Source organism: Anopheles cruzii, chromosome 3, assembly GCF_943734635.1.
Source record: "Anopheles cruzii chromosome 3, idAnoCruzAS_RS32_06, whole genome shotgun sequence".
NCBI lineage: Eukaryota > Metazoa > Arthropoda > Insecta > Diptera > Culicidae > Anopheles > Anopheles cruzii.
In genome coordinates this window covers 28,569,545-28,592,656 of record NC_069145.1, presented here as the reverse complement: position 1 = coordinate 28,592,656, position 23,112 = coordinate 28,569,545, and the positions used below count along the sequence as shown (strand labels likewise).

General features: G+C 47.7%; 1 protein-coding gene across 1 annotated transcript; it reads left to right on the top strand.

Annotated features, from left to right (window-relative positions):
• The first annotated feature begins 4,122 nt into the window (after positions 1-4,122).
• On the top strand, positions 4,123-22,994 carry LOC128275081 (influenza virus NS1A-binding protein homolog). Its single transcript, XM_053013463.1, has 9 exons — positions 4,123-4,929; positions 6,341-6,489; positions 18,385-18,503; positions 18,589-18,672; positions 18,775-18,912; positions 19,404-19,742; positions 19,813-20,101; positions 20,175-20,937; positions 21,009-22,994. The coding sequence occupies exons 1-9, from the start codon at positions 4,919-4,921 to the stop codon at positions 21,673-21,675; spliced, it is 2,559 nt and encodes an 852-aa protein (XP_052869423.1). The 5' UTR covers positions 4,123-4,918; the 3' UTR covers positions 21,676-22,994.
• The last annotated feature ends 118 nt before the right edge of the window (positions 22,995-23,112 follow it).

Sequence of the window (23,112 nt, the reverse complement as noted above, 5' to 3'; positions counted from 1 at the left end):
AAAGGATGGGTCATCAGGATGAGTCATTTGGGAGTTCCCCCTCGCTCCCCTTTTTGTGACCGTACTTTGAGTGAAAATAAAACAAATTAGGAAAACAAAATTTGAAAAAAATCACCATCATCGAGATCTTTGTTTCATCTCATTGGCCTAACTACATTCTTTCATAAATCCTACATTTTATTTTTCTTCCCGATTGCCTGTCGAAAGTATGCTAATGAACACAAACACTCGCACACAGATGCAGTCACAATGTGCAATGGTGGTGGTTTATGAATGAAAACCGCAAATCTCTCGACAATTACAGTGGACAACGAGCGAACGTTTGAAATTAAATGCAGGTGAAATAGTGTTACATACAATTCATTGTGGTTATTGTGCCATCTATATTGTTTGTGTTGCACGGGCAACTGACTTAAATTAATCATATCTACTGACCTACTTACAGTTCTTAATCTAAATTACTTTAGAAAATTCTCAGATAAGCTCCCTTTATCTACGCTCCACGTGTTCTAATGTTTCTCCCTTGGCGGATTAAAAATAGAAACATCGAGCGTTTCGAATCCCGGCAAAACTAAAGGAAAGGAACACTTGGTAAAAGTCACGTAGGCAAAGGAACGGTGAGCAACGGTTCAATCGGTTTAGGGTCAAACATAGCCGTGTTTCGTGTATGCTTTTCGATCGCACTCTAAATGACTGTTTGATGCAGACTGGGCTTTCGTACTGTTGAAAATTTGAAATGTTTTGTAAAAAATAATGCAATATCTATAATAGATAAAATCGACCGATCGAATATGGTGGCACGTAATTTGAACATTACTGTTAGTGCGATTGGTTTTTGTAAAATCGCAACGTCGACATTTATCATGCGCGGAAACAAAGATCCAACACAGTCGATCGATCAAGCCGGGGAGCAGACAGATTAAAAAATTATTGTTTTATTGCAACTCGCAACGTTTAGCTTGAATTTCGATACGATGCGTGATGTAACAAAAGAAATAATAATTTACAATAATATAATAGAAGCAGTGTGTTGTGAATTTCGTTTGGCAGGATTCTTTCGAAACCGATTCACCGGTTTATGCTCATCAAATAATGTCCAAGTGTTACAAAAAAAACATGGGCAAATTCACACGAGCAGCAGTGTTCGCAGCATAGAGGAAGAAACGGGTATCGCAATGATACGACACATGGCCGGCAGAAACTCAGGGAGCGCCTCTTCCATCTTTTTTTTTCCTTCCTTCTCAAACGCCATTCGTGAACGCGTGTTCGTACGCTTCGGAGGCGGATTTTGCGCTGACTTGAACGCACTCGTTCTTGCAGTAGCATCAGTTGCAGTTTTCAGTTCCGAAATCGTTAAAGTCTACGCTGTTATTGATACCGTTTGAAAATCGTAAAACAGCAGCATACTCGTTGTGGTTTGTCCCGGACCGGCGGAATCCTCTCGAACCGGCATCCGAATCGTTCTAAAACATTCTCGAAAATGCTGCATTTCTTGTGACATTCGATAGCCACGCAGCTTCCATTGCATCTATCGGCTTTCTATTGGTTTCTATCCGTTGAGACGATTGTGGAGCCCAACATCACGGTCCCGTTAAGCAACGCCGGCAACACACCTTTTCCAACAACAGGTAGGTACGTAGGTGGTTATCGGGAAGGGAATATCAATGTTCCGGATACAATTGTGTATCAAGAAGAAGCATGGCGAGTACGGCGAGTTTTGCTTGCAAAATTAAGTGATAAAAATGCCAACAAGCCAAGCAACGATTGACAAGATGGACGGGTACGTGGATCCAGGGTTAATTGGGCATCTCGGTTTCACACACCCCGTTCCCGTGGAGGTCGTTTGAGTCCGTCTGGCGGCTCTACACTACCTTGATAGATTACCGCTTTTGTCAGCATCTACGTGAGCGCGTGTGTGTTTTGTGGGCTTGAACGGTTGTGTGTGCGTGAGTTGTGCGGAATTCACGCGTTAGGCATTGTACCCTATTATTATTTGCACATATTTATCGCATGGAACGGGTTACGATAAACGAATGCGTACAGCGGCCATACTTTGGATGTGCGTTCGTAAGCGTAATATGATGTGAACCAATGGCGATGTCGATGCGTGCTTTGATTAACTGCTGATTCACCAACTGGAGAGCTGTTTATTGTTCTACAGACAAACACATACATCTCCAACACGTGGCTACCATTATTCTACGGGAGAGAGAGTTGGGCTACCTTGAGAAAAGACGTAACGTGTGAACACACGCAGACCGGTTCGGTCCATTTCTCTCCTGCGCCACACGCACTGCTTCCTTTTTTGACCCCATCGAACCCACGGTTGACGTCGCGCGAAGCCGAGAGCCTCTGTTGCTAGGTGACAAACTATGATATTCAAAACCTTCGAAAAATAAATACTTAGCAAATTAGCATAACCTAAATGGGGTACAGCTAAAATTTAACACCATACATTCATTTGAGCTATTTCTAAAAGTTACCTCTTCGTTGATTCCTTTGCAGTTGATATTTATTGCATGAAGGATCCGATATAATAATTTACAACTGTTCTGTCGTAAATCAAACCTCCGACACTTTTATTGCGCTACTCTAGCTTCTTTGCTGATCTGGTGGACGGCTGCTGAGATGATCTTCGTCGGAGTGAAAGGTGTTCGTCATGTATCTTCCAGATTTAGCTGATCGAGTCTAGTTTCGACAGCGACCGGCTTTCACTTTATCGTTGAGCATACCTAATATGAAACGGAAAATGGTTTCTCGTAATGGTGTATGCAGAGTTAGCATTATTTACAGAAATGCTTAGTTTTGAACATCTTTTTCATGTTTGTGTTATAAATTATTGTTTTACTTCAAGTTTGAACTCCCTTATGATCCTCTTTTGCCTTACCTCTGATCTTCTGGTTTTCACAGACATGGATGTTTTAGGAACCGGCTTGAAGTATGTCATCGAGTGGCCTCTCTCTCTCTTTCTTAGTTTCTCTCTCCCTTTCTCTTTCTTTTTCTTTCCTTCTCTTTCTCTCTGTCTCCCTCTCGCTTTCAACTTGCTTCGTGTGGGATTCGATCGAATATGGTTTTTCACGCATGCTGCTTGCCTACAGATCAACCTTCGAACTTTCTTCCGAAACCATAAATCGTACGCTAAGATGAGTTTGTGATGCTTTTTATCTGTCCTCTGCGGTAGCGGGTCAGATCCTGCAGCTGTTCAGTTCGTTTTCAAATAGTTCTTAATACGAAGACGCGAAAATCTTTCGCACCCATTTTTATGCATTTGATATTCTGGAACTTTTAGTCCTGTCATACATATTCATCATTTTGCCAGTTTCCATAAGTCACGACCATTGTTACGCATGGTGATACCTCAAACAGATTATGCGAATTATGCGCGCCAAAGTAATCGATGAATGATGGCAGTAATTTGCTGGCAGACCAAATCTAGCCACTAGACAGTGAGCTGGAATCATCTTCACGTTGCTCTCAAAAGTATAAAAAATCGATCTCTAATAATAGTAATCATCTTTTCTCTTCCAAAGTCGATGATTCTCTTTTCTGTAGTTCAATTCCTTAAAAAAAGATTAGTTTACTTCCCTTCAAACTGCTGCAAAAGAGCGATAGTCTCAATCAGCATAGCCGGATGTTTTGTAAGCGAAAGTGTGATCCTTACGCTCTCGGTGTGAAATAAACAATGCTCTGCTCGCGTTTTTGCTCTTCGTGCGTGGACTGCCTCTCTGTTTATTTCTCTCTTTTTCGGCCAAATGAAAGTGTAATTGTTTGTCCTTGCTTCTGATCGATTTTCCTGTTCGATGTGGGTTGATGATTACAAAGACAAATCCTGGCAGTGTAAGTTTTCGCGGCAGTTTGTACTTGCTACAAATTGATAAAAGAGGAAAGTAGAAGCTAAACCCAAAACCGAATTGCTTCATACGATATATGCTCTCGAAGGCGTTTCGTTTGTAATTGATAAAATTCACAATAACCCATAGTACCATGTAGTACAAGCCCTTCCCATTGGGAGGGATGTTTTTAGATGCTCAGCTCAACGATCGGACCTTGTTCTCGCTCGTATCGGGGTGTATTTGAGCAATAAAAGAATGTGTTGCTCGACAAAAAGAAAGGAACCCACAGTATCGAGCGACCAGTCGCGTTGCAGAGTTCTCTCGCCACGGTTCACTGTAACACACAGTATCGCTCGTTCGTGCTTCATTTTACTCACGAAATTTTCCTCGGAGAGAAAATCTGTTTTTTCCTTCACACCCGACACCCGAGCACTATACGGTTTGCACTCATTTTCGGGTTGTCTCTCGTGTGCACTTCTCACGACCTGTGCCTGGCGTGCCTCGAGTCTAGAAAAATTCCTCGTTTAGTAAACCACCCGTCTGGCTATTTGTGTCAAATTACTGGCAAGCCAGACTGCTGCCCGTTGTGCGTTTTCAGGTGCTAGTGTGGTTATAGTGTGTGCAGTTAGAGGCCCCGAGTCCTTTCGCTGGTGGAGCCGCCTGGTTGCCTACGTGACATTGGTGGCACAAATAGTGAAAGCGAATGAATGAACGGCGAGCAAGAAAAGTGTGTGAAAAAGGCACTAGACGGCACTTGGAAACACTCCCTGTTCTTACGGAACCTACGAGCCTTCGCATGGCTGCACGGTGGCTAATATTTTGCGTCGTGGAGCTATAACAGTATGCTCAATGGTATTCACTCAAAATCCATTCAATAAAACTCAGTTCGCTCCCATTCTACGCGTCTTGGCTTTCTGTGAAGCTGTAAAGAAAGTGTGTGTGTAACTTGAATGTAACAATCGCGTTGAGTACTGTGGACGAACCTTTTGGATCACACCCTCGATGGCTAAATGTATATTATAGTACATCATTGATTGTTTTGCTCCAACAAAACACCGTCCCGCAGCATCAGACATCCGCTGGAAATGGATTTAAGGCAAGCATAAGCATGGGTTTTCAGCGCACACCGTGACGTTCCTTGTCCTGGGACACAGAGAAAGATGTAAAGCACGACAGAGAGACACGTAGGTTGGAGCTTCGTTTTTGTCAGGATGTACAAAGTTACACAACGACGGCGGGATCAATACTTTGAGCTTCTGCTAAATCCCACACCATTATACAGGTGTGAGGATCGATTGATTCGTGGTACAACATTTTACGCTGCAACATGGTGGTTATTTTCAAGCAACAAAAAACAGTTATGTTTGGCCTTCTTCACGTCCCGTGAACCACCAGATTCTTTCAACTTCTTTTCGCATCATTCTTGCTGATGGTAATGCACTTTTTATTCCATGAAAAGGAAGCAGGGCTCAAATGCGACGTCGTCAGGGCTGTTGCTGATTTCTGTTTGTTTGACCGACCTATTTTACGGAGTCAAACTGGAGCAACTCGCTGCAGGCATCATGCGGTACTGCTACCTGAAATTAGCCGAGCTACAGTGGTTCCGATTGGCACAGAAATGGTTAGATGATACGAACACGTAGACACTGACGACAGGAAGTCATGGCAGTTTCATTAAATGGAGGTTGCTGAAGGAAGAACTGTTCATGCAAAGCAGCAACTTGAAAGGAAGAAAGAAGCTTCATTCATACAGTCCGAATAAGCATATGGTGACGCAACGGAGGGTTATTAGTCATCGGGTTTCATTGGCGCTGTGGGTCACGGGAATCAAACAACCTGGCGGCCACGGTTGAAGATGGTTCTAGTACTGTTGGCATAACGGGCATTGACGTCCCGACCGTTGAAGATGTCTACCGATGGCACAACAATCGCCCAAAAGGCCTGCTGTGTTCGCCATTGAGGCAAATATTTTATTTTTCCGCGTGGAGTCAATTTGATTTCCAGATCAGAGAAGAGTGATGATGAAGTGATAGAATTAGCACCCCTCAGGTTGGTCAATAAACTGTTTCGTTTATCCATGTCACGTTGGGTTTGGTTTACAAATTTGAACCACTCTCGAAATGGCGTTCGCTTGTTGCGCATGTGGTCGCAAACAAGAAGCTGTGGTCTCATGTGACCATGGCCGCCGACCACGGTTGGGCTTCTTATTGCTTTTGCTTTTGCTCTCTAGTTGGTTAGCCAAATATCTTTCCGGAAGTAATCGCTGCTAGGTGCGATTCAAAAAAACTAGAAGCCGAGGGGAGATTTTCATATAGGTGTAGTTCCGTGACTAATGCTTTACTTTTATTGAGAAAATTTTTCGTTTGCTTAAAGAACGTATTGCAATTTTTCAAATATTTGTTTCCGATAATTTAGAATCAAAATGAGTTTCAATGGGCGGTTCGAAAAAGTTTCTCATGTTCAGCGGGATGTTTTAAATCTTTCTCTTTACCTTCAATCACTTTCAGCGGTCATCTATCCGGTACATACGATCCTTACTCCCTACGGTCGCCGAACGCACCGAACGTCGCGAATCACTCCTCCAAAACGTCCTCGGTCAACGGAATTTCGCCGATTCCCCGAAGAATGCGTCCCCGGGTCGAGTGCTCCATTGGCGGTAAGTGTCGAACACGTCGTTAATGTATTAGTCCTTGAAGTGTCTAGTGGTGAATTTTGTTCTAAACCACATGGTGCGCCTTCAGACGTAGTCGCCAAGACACTGCGTTCTTTGCGTATCCACATTGGGCCGTCCTTTGGTGACGCGTTTGGAGGTGTGTCAACGATTTTACTTTCGTAACCTTCAACCGTCTGTGCTCTTGCGTCACTAAACTGCTTCCTCGTGCGCTCGATCGCCACTATCGGGGCGCAGTGGGTTGTTTTGCCGTCCCGCGCTTGCGGGTACCTCGCAAGCGCCATCCCCTAAAGGTTTCGATTCGCGGAAAGCAGTTTTCTGTGCACGTCCTCCGATCGTAGTAGTTGCCGGTGTGTTTGCATCGATTGCGCAGCAAACCGGAAGCCGATCGATCGATCGTGGTCGCGAACGAACGGAACAACAACTCACAGCGCACGTGCACTTTCTATTTGCAGCATCCATTGTTGAACGACGGAAGGTTGTTGTTGTTCTCAATCGCTCTCTTTTCGAAGATCGAACTCTGATCGAGGCGCGAACACCATCGCCCTAGCGGTATGCGCTACTCGATCCCACGCCCCGAGAGCGGACCCATTTTTGGCGGGTAACAGGTCCAAGATAAGAGCTATCTTTGGACGAAACGTTTGGCGTTACGGGGGACGAGTCGCGAGAATAGCTGTCGTACGACGGCGTGCTTGCAGTATTTTTAGTAGACTGGCCACTCATCGTAAGACCCTTTTTTGTTCACTGAACGTTTATTTTAACCTTGGGTGACTTGGGAAAGTGACAACCATGCTTTCCGGACACAAGAAAGAGCCCCAAAACAGCCGACCAAATGCGGGACAGCACAGAACCTTTGCCCCAAAAATTACGGCAATGGCGCCAGGGCAGCGCTGGTCGGTCAATCAGGCCAGTTGGAAATGTTTATTTGTTGTACAAATTGGCGCGGGGTTGTACTAGGGGCTCGTTTCTACGCCATCGACATGTGTCACTGACTGTTGCTGACTCATGACACACAGGACGACGGCTCAGCTACAAAAATTCATTCTTTTGAAGTAGGAAGCTACAAGGTCCGATTGATGGACATTTACGGTGCGTTGGGTGTAACTGTTTATGTTTGCAATGAACCTACGTTTGTTTAACAAATGTATTTAACGGACCATTTTATGATTGATCGCGTGCTTGTCATATTGTCAGTGAAACCGTAATGTGAAGGGTTATAAATGCGCAAACCTAGCTACTCTCTGCCATCTTCTCTGGGAGACGACGATCGAGTAAAGTGTAGCATCCGCAAGCCAATTACATCATCCCGATGATAGCGCTTCTCTGTCCTTCCGAGCCCGTTCAGATTAACCTTGAGCGCAGCGGTCAAGCCTTGAATTGTTGTAATCATTTATCTGCTTCAATCTGGCGCCCGACGGGCGAGAACATACCTTATAACTTAAAACATCGACCGACTAAAAATACGGGTTTCCTTCTGTCGACCGCTCCCAAAAAAAGGAAGACGGCTGAGATTAGTTGCTAAGATGAACGAACATCCGCCGGCGGAGGATTTCAACAATTGTGCCACACCCATCCATCACCCACAATGCGTTGGCAATGTTCAGGGGTCCGGAAACACGATGAAGAGAGAAAGACAGACAGGGTGGCGGGGAAGAAGACACATAAAAAAGAAGCTATATTTCAACAATGTGTTCCCCGATCTGTTCGCTGACTGATCACCTTTCTTGTGTCCGCGGTCAAAAATTTGCTTACCTATTGTCATCCGCCACAGTTTTTAACACTCGCTGAACACACTGGCTCACGTGAGGCAGGAAAAGTAGTAGAAAATTCCTGCTAAATGGGCCTTTCTTGCTCCATTTGCGAGCCCGTTGAGCCAGAACCGTCGAGATGATGACGGAATCAGTTGTAACTGACTGCGACAGGACCAGACACGAACTGGCGAGCACCAGGCGATATCGGGCCGCCGACTGGTTCTAGCAATTTTGCTTAACCTAGTATGCATCGTCCACCCAATGGCCAACGATTCAAAACCCAAATCTCGTGTGAGATTGGCTTCGTTTTGTGATATTCTGTTTATTTAGATAGCTTGTATCCTTTAGGTAAAATACTATCTGGGTCTAACAGCTGAGTTCGTAGCAAAGCATTCCAAGGAATGCTATTCATAGTTTGTGGGTCAAACATAAGTTGGCTAGTTTGAACTGGTAAAAATAGATGGCACACGGTGTCGGTTTCGTAGACTTCAAGTCACATTTGAGTCGGGCATCATCAAATGATGATGTTTCCCATTTGTAATCAACAGTTACGTTTCTATACACGTTACTCAAGCCTTTTGCCGTTTTGTGTGAACTCTCAACTCGCAACTAATCATGGTCCATTGCGTTGACCTAATTCTACACCCAACGCTCCGCTTTAATCAACCAATCTAGCCATTTCCGTCAAGTAACAGTTACAGATCAGGCGACCCAGAGCCTCATCAACGCTGGGGATGTGTTCGTTATCCTTTTCGGAACAGCACATTGTAGCGTCCTTGGGGACCCATTGATTGCGCGGTCTTCGCTCCCTGTCTGTCTCTGATTCATGATGATCTAGTGAGTTGCGTATCTTTCTTCTCACCGCACGCCAAGTTAGAGGCCCGAGAAGCGAGACTTGGCTAATCATTCAAGATAGCCGCTCCGTGGTTCCCGTTGAGCGTTTTTGCGCGTGATTTGCGTCATGTGGGAGGGTGTAAACATGTCACCCAGTGACACATACGCAACTGTGGGATCCACCCTCGGGGACCGGCGGCTGTCCATCGGACAGCGTATCGGGTGACGACGGATAGCAGGAAGTGCTTTTAATGCGCAAAGGGTGTGTAACTTAAGTAACGTTTTCGTCACTTAAGTCCCTTTGGCACATTTCTTGGAACGCGCGTGAATGTACGCAAGCGAAAAAAACGGAACCACGTGGTCGCTTCGCGTCACAAGCTGTGATCGACATCTTCGCCGCACAATTGTGTTCGTCGCAAAGAATCATATTCTTTCTCTCTTTGTTCCAGAAAAGGTCCATTTGATTTTACGAATATATTGTTAATTGTATTTTTATTTTCACACCGCAAAGCGCGACTGTTGGCGGTTCGCTGGATTTGCTGAGCAGTGTTAATCTTCTTATCCGTAAGCCTTCGTTCTTGGTATTTTCCTTTCGACACACAAGTAAAATTATCACTTGCCGCCAATATCTACCGGGTTTAACGGTGGACTTACCGGGCGGGATCGAATTTGGAGCATGGTTCGATTAACTTTGTGTCCACATTTATGTCACGCTCTGTAACGCTCGATCTAGCATAGGTTTGCTAATGGAAACTACATTATTTTGCGTGTCCGTTGGAGTTTTGCCAATGGTACGTGAAACGCTGGGTGGCGAGACATGCGAAAAGCGTCTCAAAAAAAATAATCATGAATTTCAGAAAAACGAAAAAAATCGACTAGATTTGGGCGAACCAGGTTCACCGCCAGGCATTGAATCCGTTCAATGTAGGACGACAATATTCCTTTGGGTCGCGTTACGTAAAACTATGGCCACTAGGCTCCCGCAAACGTATGGCCTGTACAATATGAAGATTATAAAGACGGAAAGAACACCAAGAATGCACAGCACGTGCAGTTTCTTAATTAAGTTAAGCACAGTGGCGCAGAATTTGCAAAGTCCAGGAAGAGTATACATAACGTCCTTGAGGAATAGTGCTCCTGAAGGTCGAAAAGTTACGTACTGTAGCGGTGTGAAGGCTTTAATGACCACTTTAAGCAAATGAGTTATAGTTTGACCCATCGAATTTATAACCATATTTTATCAAAAAAGTGACGGAGAAAGGGCAACATTTACATAGAAAACCGTCAGTTTAGCAATTATCTAATCAGAAAAATGGATGACTTCCTCTCATTGAAAGTAAAAGGAAGATAATTGTACCTCTGTCACTTGGGAATTTCTACTTTGAAAGCTAAATGGACCTAGAGGTACCAGCCGCCACCATCCGCTTCGGAGCTGTAGCGACTGACAAGGACACGCTCCTTTCACTCGAGTGAGAAAATTGATTAAGTGCATCTCGCGGCTAAAGGCATGGCATGATGGAAGCAATTAAAGAACTTAGGAGCGGGACTAGTGAGCGGCACCGCCGTAAGACTTGTCAAACTTCTTGACCTCTGGCAAGAGTTCCACTTCCGGGGAAAAGACCGCCACAGTGGCCGTGGTAGTACGGCACGAGAGGTGGCGGGTGGCCCGGTTCGCGTGTACTTGACCTCGCACCAGTGTGCACGGAATCCGTGTGCGGTGGCAGTACCTTCGGGTGGTGTTTGTTGGTAGATAGTATCGTTCGCACTACACTGCCACCGGAGTCGAAGTGAAAGAATCAATAGATGACGTGCTTCCAATCAACCGAATGCCAATAGACACTTAAGCCCCTGTGTCTGTGTGTGTTAGTTCGTTGATAACCACAACCATCTCAAAGCTCACTACCACTGGCCCCCGTGTGTGACGCGAGTCGTAGTAACAGTAACACAGTATTCGACACACGGGACGACAAACAGCGTTACTACCCCCACCAAACGGGGGGCCAGCAAATTACCGGCGGTTCTCCGATATACTTCCTCAAGGAGCGCCGGGAATCGAGAATGGTGTCGAAAGCCGGTGTCAGTCGATAGGTGGCCTCCGAACAGAACAGCAGTAGCTGGCTGTGTGGCCTACTTTTCTGCTCAAGCGTCAGTGGCGTTACGCGAACGAATCTTCCGGAAGCGGCATCAGCCGAGTTTCGGTTCGGCGCACTCGTTCTACGTTTGAAGTAGACCGAAAATAGGCAGTGCAAGGACATTGTTCCGGCGGAAGTCTGCCGTGTCACCGCGGGTGGACCAAAACAATCGTCCAAATCGGGAGCCGATCTGTTGTCCGAATCGCGGGCAGGCGTACGGCATTAGAGGCAGCACGGTTCTTGTGACGTACGACATCCTTGCGTTGCGGTTGCCCGTAGCAACGTTCGGGATTATGGCTGTGACTGTTGTGTCCAAGGTGAACGCCAAAAGTAGGTTCGACAGTGCGCCCGCCTGTCAGTCGGCTACTGATCGTGCAGCAGTTCGGAGATAGACAAACAACAGAGAACGTACTTTGGACGGTGTGTCCCCATCGAACCGTAACTCCAGGAATGGATATTGGCCCGTCGGTGAAAAACAACCGCAATCCGGTCCCGGTTGTGGTGAAGGTGTATTCACGGTTCAGGTACCATGTTTGGTCGGGAAGCGACTCACGCCACGTCCTGATCGATGCAAGTCGCTGAGGGTTTCTGCTGAGATGATCTGTGATAGCGAAACGAAGCGCGTCGTCGTCCGTCGTCGCCCGCCACCGTTGTGATATTATGCAATTTAATTAGCTTCTATCTTCCGTCCATCGGTGTCGTTTCTTCAAAAACAAATACGACAAAGGCTACTAAGTTTGTCGAAGGTTTTCGAAGGCCAGCCGTAAGTGAGAATACCGTTTACTGAGACGGTTCGTGGAGTGAGATTAACATTTTCTGCTCCCTTTCTGCGTGTGAAGCAAAATGACACGAAAAAATATCATCCGAGTTTCCTACGACAGTGGTAAGTAAATGTTACTACTCCTAATTAGCCGAATATGATCATTTTCTTTCCAATAACCTTCAGCGAATTGGTTGGTAGTGTCGCGGGAGCGTCACCGCTCGAAGGCCACACAACAATTTGCCCTAATTGCATTACGGGAAAATGCGGTGCATGCATACGCTTTCCACACGAACGGTTCGGCCAGTCGCAGATTATCTATTGACGTCAAAACGGGCGAACAGCGTCCACTCGACAGTCCGTTGGGGCACAGTAATTTGGCGCGAGATTGGTGGAGATTTGGCCTAAAATGAAACACGAGAGGGGCACGAAAATTGGAAATGCGTGCAGTTTTCGTTTAATTGGTAAATTTTTCGTAGCTCCCAGCAGCTGGAGAGGCGCAATCTTCGGCGATCGCAAGATGTTTGTTTGTAAACACTCTCGGCGGAGGACGGCGGCTTCTAACCGAAACCAGAAGTCTCCACGACCAGTTCGCTGTTGTGTTCGAGGCCAGCACTGATTGTGGAGAAGGTTTATAAACATGCGCTCCCCAGAACCGCTAAAGTAGATATGTTTTCCTTTTCGCTCTCCATTAGCGCGCCATTATCGGGTTGTTTTGTAGCCACGCGTCTCGTGGAAGGAATGTCTATAGGTCATCATTATTTTTGGTGAACGGACAGCTTCGTCTGCTTCAGCTTTATGGAAACGTTGGGCAATCAAGAACGGGTTTTCCAGAGTCAATAAAGTCACTGTAAGTTATTATTATTACATGGTCGTTAAGAAGGAAAAATCACCGCTCAATATTCCCTCATTAAACAAACTCTGATAGCCGTCGTCCCACGATAATTCATCTCCCTCCTGCGATGGCACGTGTTGCCGTCGGGCGCATTTCCGGAACGTGCACAAAGTGACAATTGTTTGTTCACAATTGCTAGTTCCACGACAAGCGAAAATTTTGAGTAGAAACAACACACACGAAGTCTTTGGCAGTCTTTTCCTTATTGGATCAGCCGATGGAAGTTGTTGCAGGTGCACGGCTTTATCAGTGTAGACACCTTGTAACAAGGGTACAAGTGTTGGGGTAATTATGGGTGCACCGACGTCACACCGGTCCAGTCCCCTCGTTCGTCCCCGGATTCAACCAGTTCCAACTGCAGCGCACCAACCACCGAGTGCTGTACCGGATGGCGGCGTTAGATAGCCCTGTGCCTGAGTGGCGCAATCGCGACATTATCAGTTGCAACTTTCCGCCAAAGGCCCAATTAGGGAGCCATTTTAACGACTGGTTTCTTCAGGCAAAAAAGGGCCCCAATAATTCAATTAACCGGCCCACGTGGCCCCGTTGTACGCAGCAGAGGCTGTGGAAAATTTGCGCCAAAACCCTTCGCTCCGAACGTACGGCGCAACACGTGCGTCAGCGGATCATTGCACGGGGTGCAGTATATCTTGGTTGGGTTCTTGCCGTTGGGGTGCCAATTAAACAATCAACCCGGTGTTTGTTTACAATACTGGAATATAAAATTACTCATCGATCGCCGAGCCGAGAGAATGGCCGGAATTTACAGTGGCAAAAAAGCGAAACAAACACACACATTGGCAGAATGGTGTTAAACTGAATGGGAAACATCGGATAAACATGCTCGGCCACGTGATTTATTACGTGCCATGGAACCGTTTTTTCTGCGGGCGCGTGTTCTTTTTGGATTTGGATCTTCGATTCGTGTCTTAACGCTTTCGGAAAACGCACAGAAAAACGAGTACTTCCCAGTGACAAGCTGTCCTTTTTTTCTAGTGCGACACGCGGCACCTATCATCCGTCGTTTGATAGAACCCCCAATCTATATATATAAAAATCAAGTTGTGTCTGTATGTCCCTTATAGACTCCGAAACTACTGGACCGATTGACTCGAAATTTGGTATACAGGGGTTTTTGGGGCCGGGGAGTGCAATAGTCAAGGTTAGAAACCCCTCACCCCCCTCTTTCTTTGCCCTCCCATACAACTAACTGTTAAAAACATCAATTACTCCACAAGTTATGGATCGAATTTCATCAAAACTTGCACAGTGGTTGCTGGTCACCTGAGAAACCATGTGACGAAATTTGGTCCTTGCAGGACGAGGGGAAGGGGGGGTCCCCATACAACCCCAATCCTTAAAATACGTCCTAGGGCAATATGGGTATCGTTTCTTAGGTTTTGATGGTCTCTAAATCGATTGGTTTCACTTAAAAGCCTTTTCCTTCCTTCTTCCACCCACCCTTCTTGAAGTAGTGTGATGTTGGGGGGAACTGCGTAGTTTGCGTTTAATTTTTAAAGAAGGTGAGAAAGAGAGGAAGAGAGAGATAGAGAGGGAGAGATAGAGAGGGAGAGATAGAGAGGGAGTGAGAGAGAGTGAGAGAGAGGGAGCGCGAGATAGATAGAGAGAGAGGGGGGAGGGAGAGGGAGAAAGAGAGAGAGAGAAAGAGAGAGAGAGAAAAAGAGAAAGAGACAAAGAGAGAGAGAGAGAGAGAGAGATAGATAGATAGATAGAGAGAGAGAGATACAGAAAGAGAGAGAGAGAAAGAGAGAGATAGATAGATAGATAGAGAGAGAGAGAGAGATACAGAAAAAGAGAGAGAGAGAGAAAGATAGAGAGAGAGGAAAAAGAGAGATAGAGAGAGAGAGAGAGAGAGAGAGAGAGAGAGAGGGAGGGAGGGAGAGAGAGAGATAGCAACGGACTGGGGGGCTCCCATACAAACGTAACATAACATTCAGCATAATTCGGGTTGTTTTCGAGAAAATCGAACCAAATTCTGCAGGTGGGAGTTTTTGGGAAGGGGAAATGTTCTGGTGAATGTTTGAAACCCCTCGCCACTTTCCAAATGGTGGCTCCCATACAAAATTTGGGTAAATTTAAGCAAAATTCGAAAAGTGTTTAAACAATTTGAGTCAAATTTAGCTGGTGCGAGTTTTGCCATGTATCCAACGGGCAACGGGAAGGAAAGCCAATCGGATACATTACCGGGAAGCCCTACCATTTGGAATAGAGTAACGGAACACGGAAAGGGAAACTAAACATATGCGTCACCGGGAAGCCCGATCGTCTGAAAAGTAGGAGTAACGGGAAATGCAAAGGTAAGCTGATCGGATACGTCACCAGGAAATCCTTTGAAACGACGGATAAGCGAGAAATGAGGATGAAATGAGGCGTGGCAACGCGCGCCGGGATCAGCTAGTGCTCAATAAACTAAACCACTAAACGGAGCAGTAAATCGTCACCGCATCGGTTGGACGTGCCGCGGTGATGATTTTGAAATTTTTCATTTTGAATTGTCACTGAAATCGTGTTCTCATCCGTCATTTCGTTCTAGCGTGTGGCCTCCCTCAGGCGGCGGCAGGTTTGGCATCGTTCCAATCGGCCGACAGATTGACGGTCTGCCGAACGGGACACTGTTTTTGGCGCGGGACGTCTGCACCCTGTCAAGCGATTGTTGAAATGCAATAGAGAAAAAAACACAGTAAAGAAGAAGGAACATAAAATGTTACACCAGAATGCGCGGTTGCCAAAAGGACAGCGGATGGCCCCAAAAATTGGTGGCAGCCGTCCGCGGGCTGGGAAAAAATACTCGGTTTTCGTAACACGTTTTTCGCGAATTTGGGGCAGCTTGAGGAGTGAAAAAGTCCATTCGTGAGTTCAACGACCGAAGGCAGATCACGCCGATGCTGCTGTACGCTGTGCCGTCTGCTGCGGTGCACCGGTGCAAGTGCATCTGCTGAACCAAGCCACACACACTCAGAGCGTTATGTTCTGAGCCCCGTGCAGAACGCAAGTGCGTACGGGCATGACTAATGACTTGTGCGGTAGGCCGAACAGGACGGTAGTCTAACGGTGGGATAATTATAGCTTCGGTAAGATTGCACATTTGGATGACATCGGAAAGAAGAAAAAGTGTCCGTTGCGTTGCACTGCAGCATCGCGGAAGTTCCTCAACCGCTTCACATTTTAATTGAGTTGCGCAATCGTTCAAATTTCATTTTTTATTCTACGACGGTTCGCAGAAACACTTATCGGTTCGGCGCCAGGCACAAACATGTGTCAAACATGGTCCTCGGATCCGCGTGTCATCAATGTCTACACTTTATGGGTACGATTTATGGTTTTACCACCGGCACCAGCCAACACTATCTGTGTCAACTGTAATGCTCTCCGGCTAGCCGGTAGCCGTCACGGTGTCACGGGAACGTGACTTCCGCGTGACGCTTTCGTCACTTGACGTCTCATCATCTCGAAGGTGGGCCATCCTTCTGGAGCGCTTGATAAGAGGCTCTCCGGAAGAAATGTGATCCGCGGTGCTGAATGAGTTGTGCCTCGTTTGTCGGTGCATGATTGGTCAATTGTGGACTTGTTGTTCAACTGATTACCACTGTGACTGTACCACCTTTTTTTGGTTCAATTCGGTATCAAGATTGGTCAGGTCATTTAAGTGATACGGCGCGTCGCAGTTCGGGAAAGTACCAATCCAAGCCCAAGCTTCCCATGAGAAGTCGAGCGAGGTACGGTGAAGTCATCAAGTTTCAATCGAACTGCTCAAGGACGACGCCGGCGGATAAGCAAACAATACAGACAACCGACTGTAGAAAAAGTTCTTGTATACTTTAAAATGTCCATCGCCGCTTAATTGGGAAAATAAATTGAGCCCAATGTTTACACAAACGGTGCACAGGGCGGGTGAGGAATAGTTTGAGCGTTCGTGCATTATGATTATCACGGTCACGCAAAAGCTAAAACCCCCGCCAAACAGCCGGTCGACGTGAAACTTCCATTAAGTTGCCGTAAGAATCCATCATCCGTTCCGTTCGTTCGGCGGCATAACTTTTAGTTTAAAGTCCTTCGAAAAGGGGTAACAAAAAGTGAAGCAGAAAAACACAATCAATACGAAGCGGAATTGCTCCTACAAAAATCGCACGATCGAAGCGCGTTTGGCGAATTTCGTTTGGCCCTCCCGAGCGAGTTGTTTAATCGATAACTACCGAAGGGACCTCACGGCCCTATCTGCGCCCCTTGCTATCTATTTCAACCCGGGGGCGGGGTGCATGTTATCTAATCGGTTTGTTTTGGGACACCGAAAAAACACTTTCCCGCTCTGGTTTGTCGGTCCTACAAGCTGGCACCTGTCCCCGGACCCTTCGAGGGTTGTAAAAAAGGCAATGAGCGGCACCAAAACGGCACGCCAATTGCATCGTGCAAATGTCAGCTTTAGAATAATGATCTTAAATCGGTTGGCGTTAAGGTAGAAAAATTGCATTGCACTTTCGGGTCAGGTCCACGTGCCCCCGTGGCGGGTTGGTAACGTGGGTCAGATACTTTTGCGGGCCGCGGAAGGCGCACCAAACCATTTATCTTTACCACGAAACCCTCTGGGGCGTGTTTTGTTTTGATTTGAGTCGAGTTGGTTTTTTTAACCGCCGTCCGTCCGTCCCGGGGCCGTGTTGTTTTGTGGAAGTAAACATGGCGTTGAGTGGCCTTCCTTCCTGGCGCTTGTGGAGCGGAAGAAGGAAGCATAATGTGGTAACGCAAAGTAGAGGCCACCAAACTCGTAAAAATCCGAAATTTTCGAGGTCAACTGTCGATCGAGCGAAACGCAGCGAAGACAACGCTATTGCGTAGTGCATTTCACGAAGCAACTGTGGTTTGGATTGTTGTTTGCTTCTGGAAGATGTTTTATTTTGTTACTTTCAACACCAATCGTAGCTCCAAGATGATCTAGAGACGAGACTTTTTTTTAAAGCCTCGCGTGAGGGATCGTGAACTGCACACGCGGCCATTCACGTGTTTCTGGAAACGCTGGGTCTGGAATGATCACCGCGTTAGAGCACCACACTGACCACGTGCTGTGTAGCTTGGTGCAGGTGTGCTTTTTAGGGTTGAGTATGGAAATAAACAGTCTCATAAATATACATTTTACGTCTGTTTAGCCCCAAAACAACACGTGATCTTACAGTAGACCTCACAGCGTTACTCATGGCGCGCCATTTTTTCAAATGCAAATTTATCTGCATCGTTATCGTGCCGTAGATAAGGCAAGGAGCTGAAGTATATCACTCTGAAACTTCGCAATCAATGTGTAAGCCGGCTTGAGATTGGCTTGAGAGCCCCGCACTAGAAGATGAGTCACGATTTTTCCATTTCCGTTCTCGATAAAGAATTCTTCAGAAGTGATAAATAAACGCAAAGCTGTAGATAACAATTGGCAAACGTAAATGATATTATGTAATGAATTGAATACAATTTAAATTTTGTGCCCTGTTTTTTCCCCCTTCGCAGATGATGCCATGGAGAGTTGCGGTTACCTGAAGTTTACGGACGACGGCATGAAATCCAACTTCCTGCTAAGTCTTAGCACGATGCGGAAGAATCGTCTTTTCTGCGACGTCATCCTGTTGGTGAGTGGTGACCGGAACGTTGTACCCCCTCTGGGGCTCCCGGTACCTCAGTGAGCTTAATTGCAATTGCGCTCTACCGTTGCAGGTCGACAACACGGAGATTCACGCCCATCGGAACGTGCTGGCCTGTATTTCGCCGCACCTGATGGAACTGTTCAGCACGGACGCAGTAAGTGCCCGGTCACCCGGAGACCAACCGGAAACGACCGAACCATCGTGCAAAGGAGTAAACGGCTCTAATCACTCCACATTTCGTTCCTTGCGTTCACAGGGCACCCTGAACGGTGCTACGGCGGCCAGCGATGGCAAGCTGGCGTGCTACCGGCTGAACGGGCTCGTCACGAAGCACGGCCTGAAGTTTCTGGTCGAGTACGCCTACACCGGATCACTGGAAGTGCCAGATGAGATGGTGAGTGGTAAAATGCGCACGAACCGCATTTAAGACAAGCCCATAGGTTGCGTCCCGTGCGCGCGAATGAACCGATCGTACCGGAATGCTCGAGGAAGGCGCAAAGCCGAGCATTTAGAGCAAGCATTCCCCGTTTGCAATTGGCACTCTGTGGCCAGCCCGCGGGGGGCGTTTGGGAGACGTTTGGGAGCGCTGATGTTGTTGAGTGCTGACCACCCTGTTGACGCTGCAACAACAACAGCCAACTGGAACGAGCGAGCGAGCGAGCGAGCGAGCGTCCTCCTTCAGGAGGCACCAGGCCAGAAAAAGGTGTGGATGTGAAAGTAATGTCGCCCTGAGGGCAGTTTTGTTTGACTCGGCTGCCGAACGGCTAACTTCCGTAACTCTCAGAATCACAGACTTGCTCACACAGCTCTCGGCCAATGCCCAAAACACATTCTCCCGCGCAAAACAAACGACACGGAACTGTTACGTGGCCATCTTCTCTATAGATCCGCGATGTCTATCTCGCTGCCTGGCAGCTGAAGATCGACAGTGTGGTGACGGAGTGCGCCCGCCATCTGGTGGGCGAACTGGAGCCGGAAATCTGTATCGAGACGCGTTCGCTGCCCGGCATCGAGCGCAACCGGCGCTTCGTGCAGGAGGTGGACGGTTACATTGCGAAACACTTTCATCTCGTGTCCGAGACGGCAGGCTTCCTGCAGCTGCCTTGCGTGTTGATCGAGGTGCTGTACCAGACCCGTCAAGAGATGTCGCTCGTGGCGGAATCGTCGCTCGGTCGGCTCGTAATTGGCTGGATCCGGCGACAGATCGTGGAGGAAGATGTTTCGGTAGGTTCGCTGGACTGTGAAAGCAGAGACTTGGCGGTTACATTCCTTATTAACCTTCCGCTTGACGCAGGTCTCTTCACTGCTGGAACGTTCCCACATGCTGTATCTGGCGCTGGACAACACGCTGCAGGACTGTGCCGATCTGCCGCCGGGCCAGGAGTCGGAAAGTGATCTCGTGCAGGACTACAAGCGGCTGGTGCTGAAGTGTCCCAGCAATAAGAAGCACCGTAAAGCACTCAAGACACCGGGCCGTCCGCGAATGATACTCTATAGCCGCGATATCGGCGAACGGGTGGAGGCCAACGATCAGGCGACGATGGAAATGGACTGGAACTTGATCGGGTGCAGCAAGCTGTCGGGTGAGTGCTGTTCGCCACCCGCTCTGTCCGGGGATCCTTTTCTCAATGAGTCTCTTTTCGCGCCCCTTTGTAGATCATTCCTACGTGGCACTCGTTACGCTGAACGGTAATTTGACACGGTTGTCGATCCAGTTGCGTCTCAATATACCGACGACACCGTCCCCGATCAACACGCCGGATGTCATGAGTACGAGCGTGAGCCGGGACGAAGATCTCGACGAGGGTCAGCAGCCGGAGCTGTTCTGCGAGGTGGCAACCATGTCCGGGCCGAAATGCGGGCTCGGGGTGGCCGAATTCGGTGGAAAGCTGCTCGTCTGTGGCGGGTACGACCGTGCGGAATGCCTCCGGTCGGTCGAAGTGTACTGTCCGGAGACAAACTGCTGGACGCAGCAGAACAACATGGGTGAAGCTCGCGGACGCGTTCAGATTGCCGTTATCGATGGAACCGTGTACGCCGTTGGTGGTTGCAATGGAACCACCGAGCTGGATTCGGTCGAGTGTCTGTCGAGGCAGGACAAGAAGTGGAAAAAGATGTGCAAACTACCTCTGGCCAGGAGCAACGCGGGAGTGTGCGCACTGCAGGGACAGATCTACTGCATCGGTGGCTGGAATGGGCAGAGCGGCATCAAACAGTGCGATGTGCTGCGGCCCGAGGAGAACCGCTGGACGTCGATTGCCATGCTGAACACGGGACGGTATCAGGCGGGTGTGACAGCGTTCGGCGGTCGGCTGTGGGTCGTTGGCGGTAGTGACGCTTGGAACTGTCTCGGCTCGGTGGAAGTATACGATCCGGAAGTAAACCAGTGGACTTATGCGTCGTCACTGTTGACAGCGAGGTAACGAATCTATTGTTTCCCGAGAGTAGTTCCGATAAATTAACAGGCTTTTTTTTCTTTTGCTAAATCAGACGTGGCTGTGGATTGGCAGAGTTTAACGGCAAACTGTACGCCGTCGGTGGTAGCGATGGAACGCATTCGCTCAACTCAACCGAGTGCTACGACGAGGACAGCAAGTGCTGGATTGCCGGCCCCAATCTCACCTCGCCCCGCTCGAACGTGTCGGTCGCCGTCGTCCAGAATCGACTGTACGCGATCGGAGGGTTTTCGGGCAAAACGTTCCTCAGCACGGTCGAATACCTGGATCCGGCCACCAACGAGTGGACGACGTTCGTACCGCAGACACGCGCCAACATTGACTCGCTGCTGGAAAACTCGCTCCGAGCGGCACTACAGAACGTTCAACGTTCCACGTCGTCGACCTCCTCGTCGCCGGATCACTTGAGCGGTGGAGTCGGAGGCGGGCGGGTCGCGGCTTCGGGCGAAGAAAACACCTTCCAACCGATACAGGCTGCACTCAACAACGAGTACAACCGGCAGCAACATTCGCCCAAGGTAGTAACCACCAGCAGCAAAACGGCTCTGCTGGAAGATGAGGAGGATGCCGAAGACGTTGGCGACGGACGAGGCAAGGGGGCCGTCGGTAAGACGACTCACGAGAACAGTATTAGCCTGCTGCAGCAGCTGGCGGCCAACAAGTGCACGGAAATAGCGACCGGTGGGAATAACTCCAGCTAACCGGCGCTGGAAGCATCAGCCACCGAAGCGCGCTTGTTGACCGACACCTGCGGCGTCACAGACGACCTTCCCGGTGCGGCAACGGCCCCTAACGAGTGCTACAACGGCGGTGAGCCAATCGGCAACGCCGGCGAGGACGATGAGGTGGATTAGTGTGACTAAGGAAGAACGCAAGGAAGACCATGAATGGGGATTCACGATCGGGCTAGGACGAGAGCACGGCGTTCGAATCGATGGAGGAGATCAGTGAGCAATACGTATCCCTATTGTTTCGCTGAATGGAGTGCGAACCATCGTAAGGCGATGCTAGTTGTAAGGAGCGAACGCGAAAGCAAGACATAGCTTAAGATACAAAGGGACACCAGATCCTTCAATGACGTTTTCTTCGTGAAGTAATGCCAGGTGAAATATTGTCACAGAGTGCAAGAGGATGCTAGTTTAAGGTTCTATTTGCTACACGTATTCTAACCCACTGCGCCCATTGGTGTCACATTGCGATCAGAAATTAGCAGTCGTGTTGAGTGTGGCTATTAGTGTGGCACTGCATTGAAAGAAGAAGGTTTCTTGTGTTTGCTGCATACTTTTACACCCCCTAACGTAGACCAACCCAACAGCCGCCACACGGCGGTATGGCATGATTCGAAGCGCATTCCTGAATGGGTACATTTTAAAGCTTCTCCATTCGTTAGATTTACACCCTGATCAATGTTATAGAGCAGCGCCAGAGCAAACCGAGACACTCACAGCAGTAGTGGGTAGTTACATTAGGATTAGAAGCAGCATACCTACTCACACCCAAATAAGCTCATGATCACTGATTCCTAGGTGACCGCAACCGCAGGGGTCCATTTTATAAACCAAACAAGTGCGTAGGCCATCTCGATCCGCGCTTGAGTAGAACGCAGATATGGGACGACGTTCGACATGTTTTTCTACTGCGTGTGAGAGTAAACTAAATCATCCTTTAAGATCCTTTGATCATCCTCTACGATAAGGCCATCCTTTTGAGAACCAATTTCACAAAGACATAAAGAGAGTGTAGGAAAAAGAGAGAGAGTGTGCGTGTGTTTGCGTGAGAAAGAGAGAGAGAGAGATGGAGCGGATAGCGAGTGTGTGTTGAAAGTTCTGTGTCGTAGGTTTAGGTTTTCACTACTATTCCGAAGTTGTCAGAGAACTGGAACAGGAAGCGGATAGGATGAACCAGTTGTTGTGTGTGCATTGAAAGCTGACACTTTAAGGAAAAGCATGTTTTCTGAAATCTTATAATGAAAGCACTGACACTATTGGTATAATTTTAATCGGCTCGCCGAGAAGAAACAGATTCGTTTTTATTTGTATTTATGAAAGAACTAACATGGTAAGTACTTACCGATAGAACGCTCTACAGTAGGATGCTAAAAGGTTCTACTTATGATGTTCTAACTTCATCGCATAGTA

What these genes read in the sequence shown, in the direction of transcription:
- LOC128275081 (XM_053013463.1), top strand. An exon ending in GGTCGAGTGCTCCATTGGCG is followed by an intron (nt 6,490 to 18,384) that starts GTAAGTGTCGAA and finishes CCCCCTTCGCAG; the next exon opens with ATGATGCCATGGAGAGTTGC. An exon ending in AACTGTTCAGCACGGACGCA is followed by an intron (nt 18,673 to 18,774) that starts GTAAGTGCCCGG and finishes TTGCGTTCACAG; the next exon opens with GGCACCCTGAACGGTGCTAC.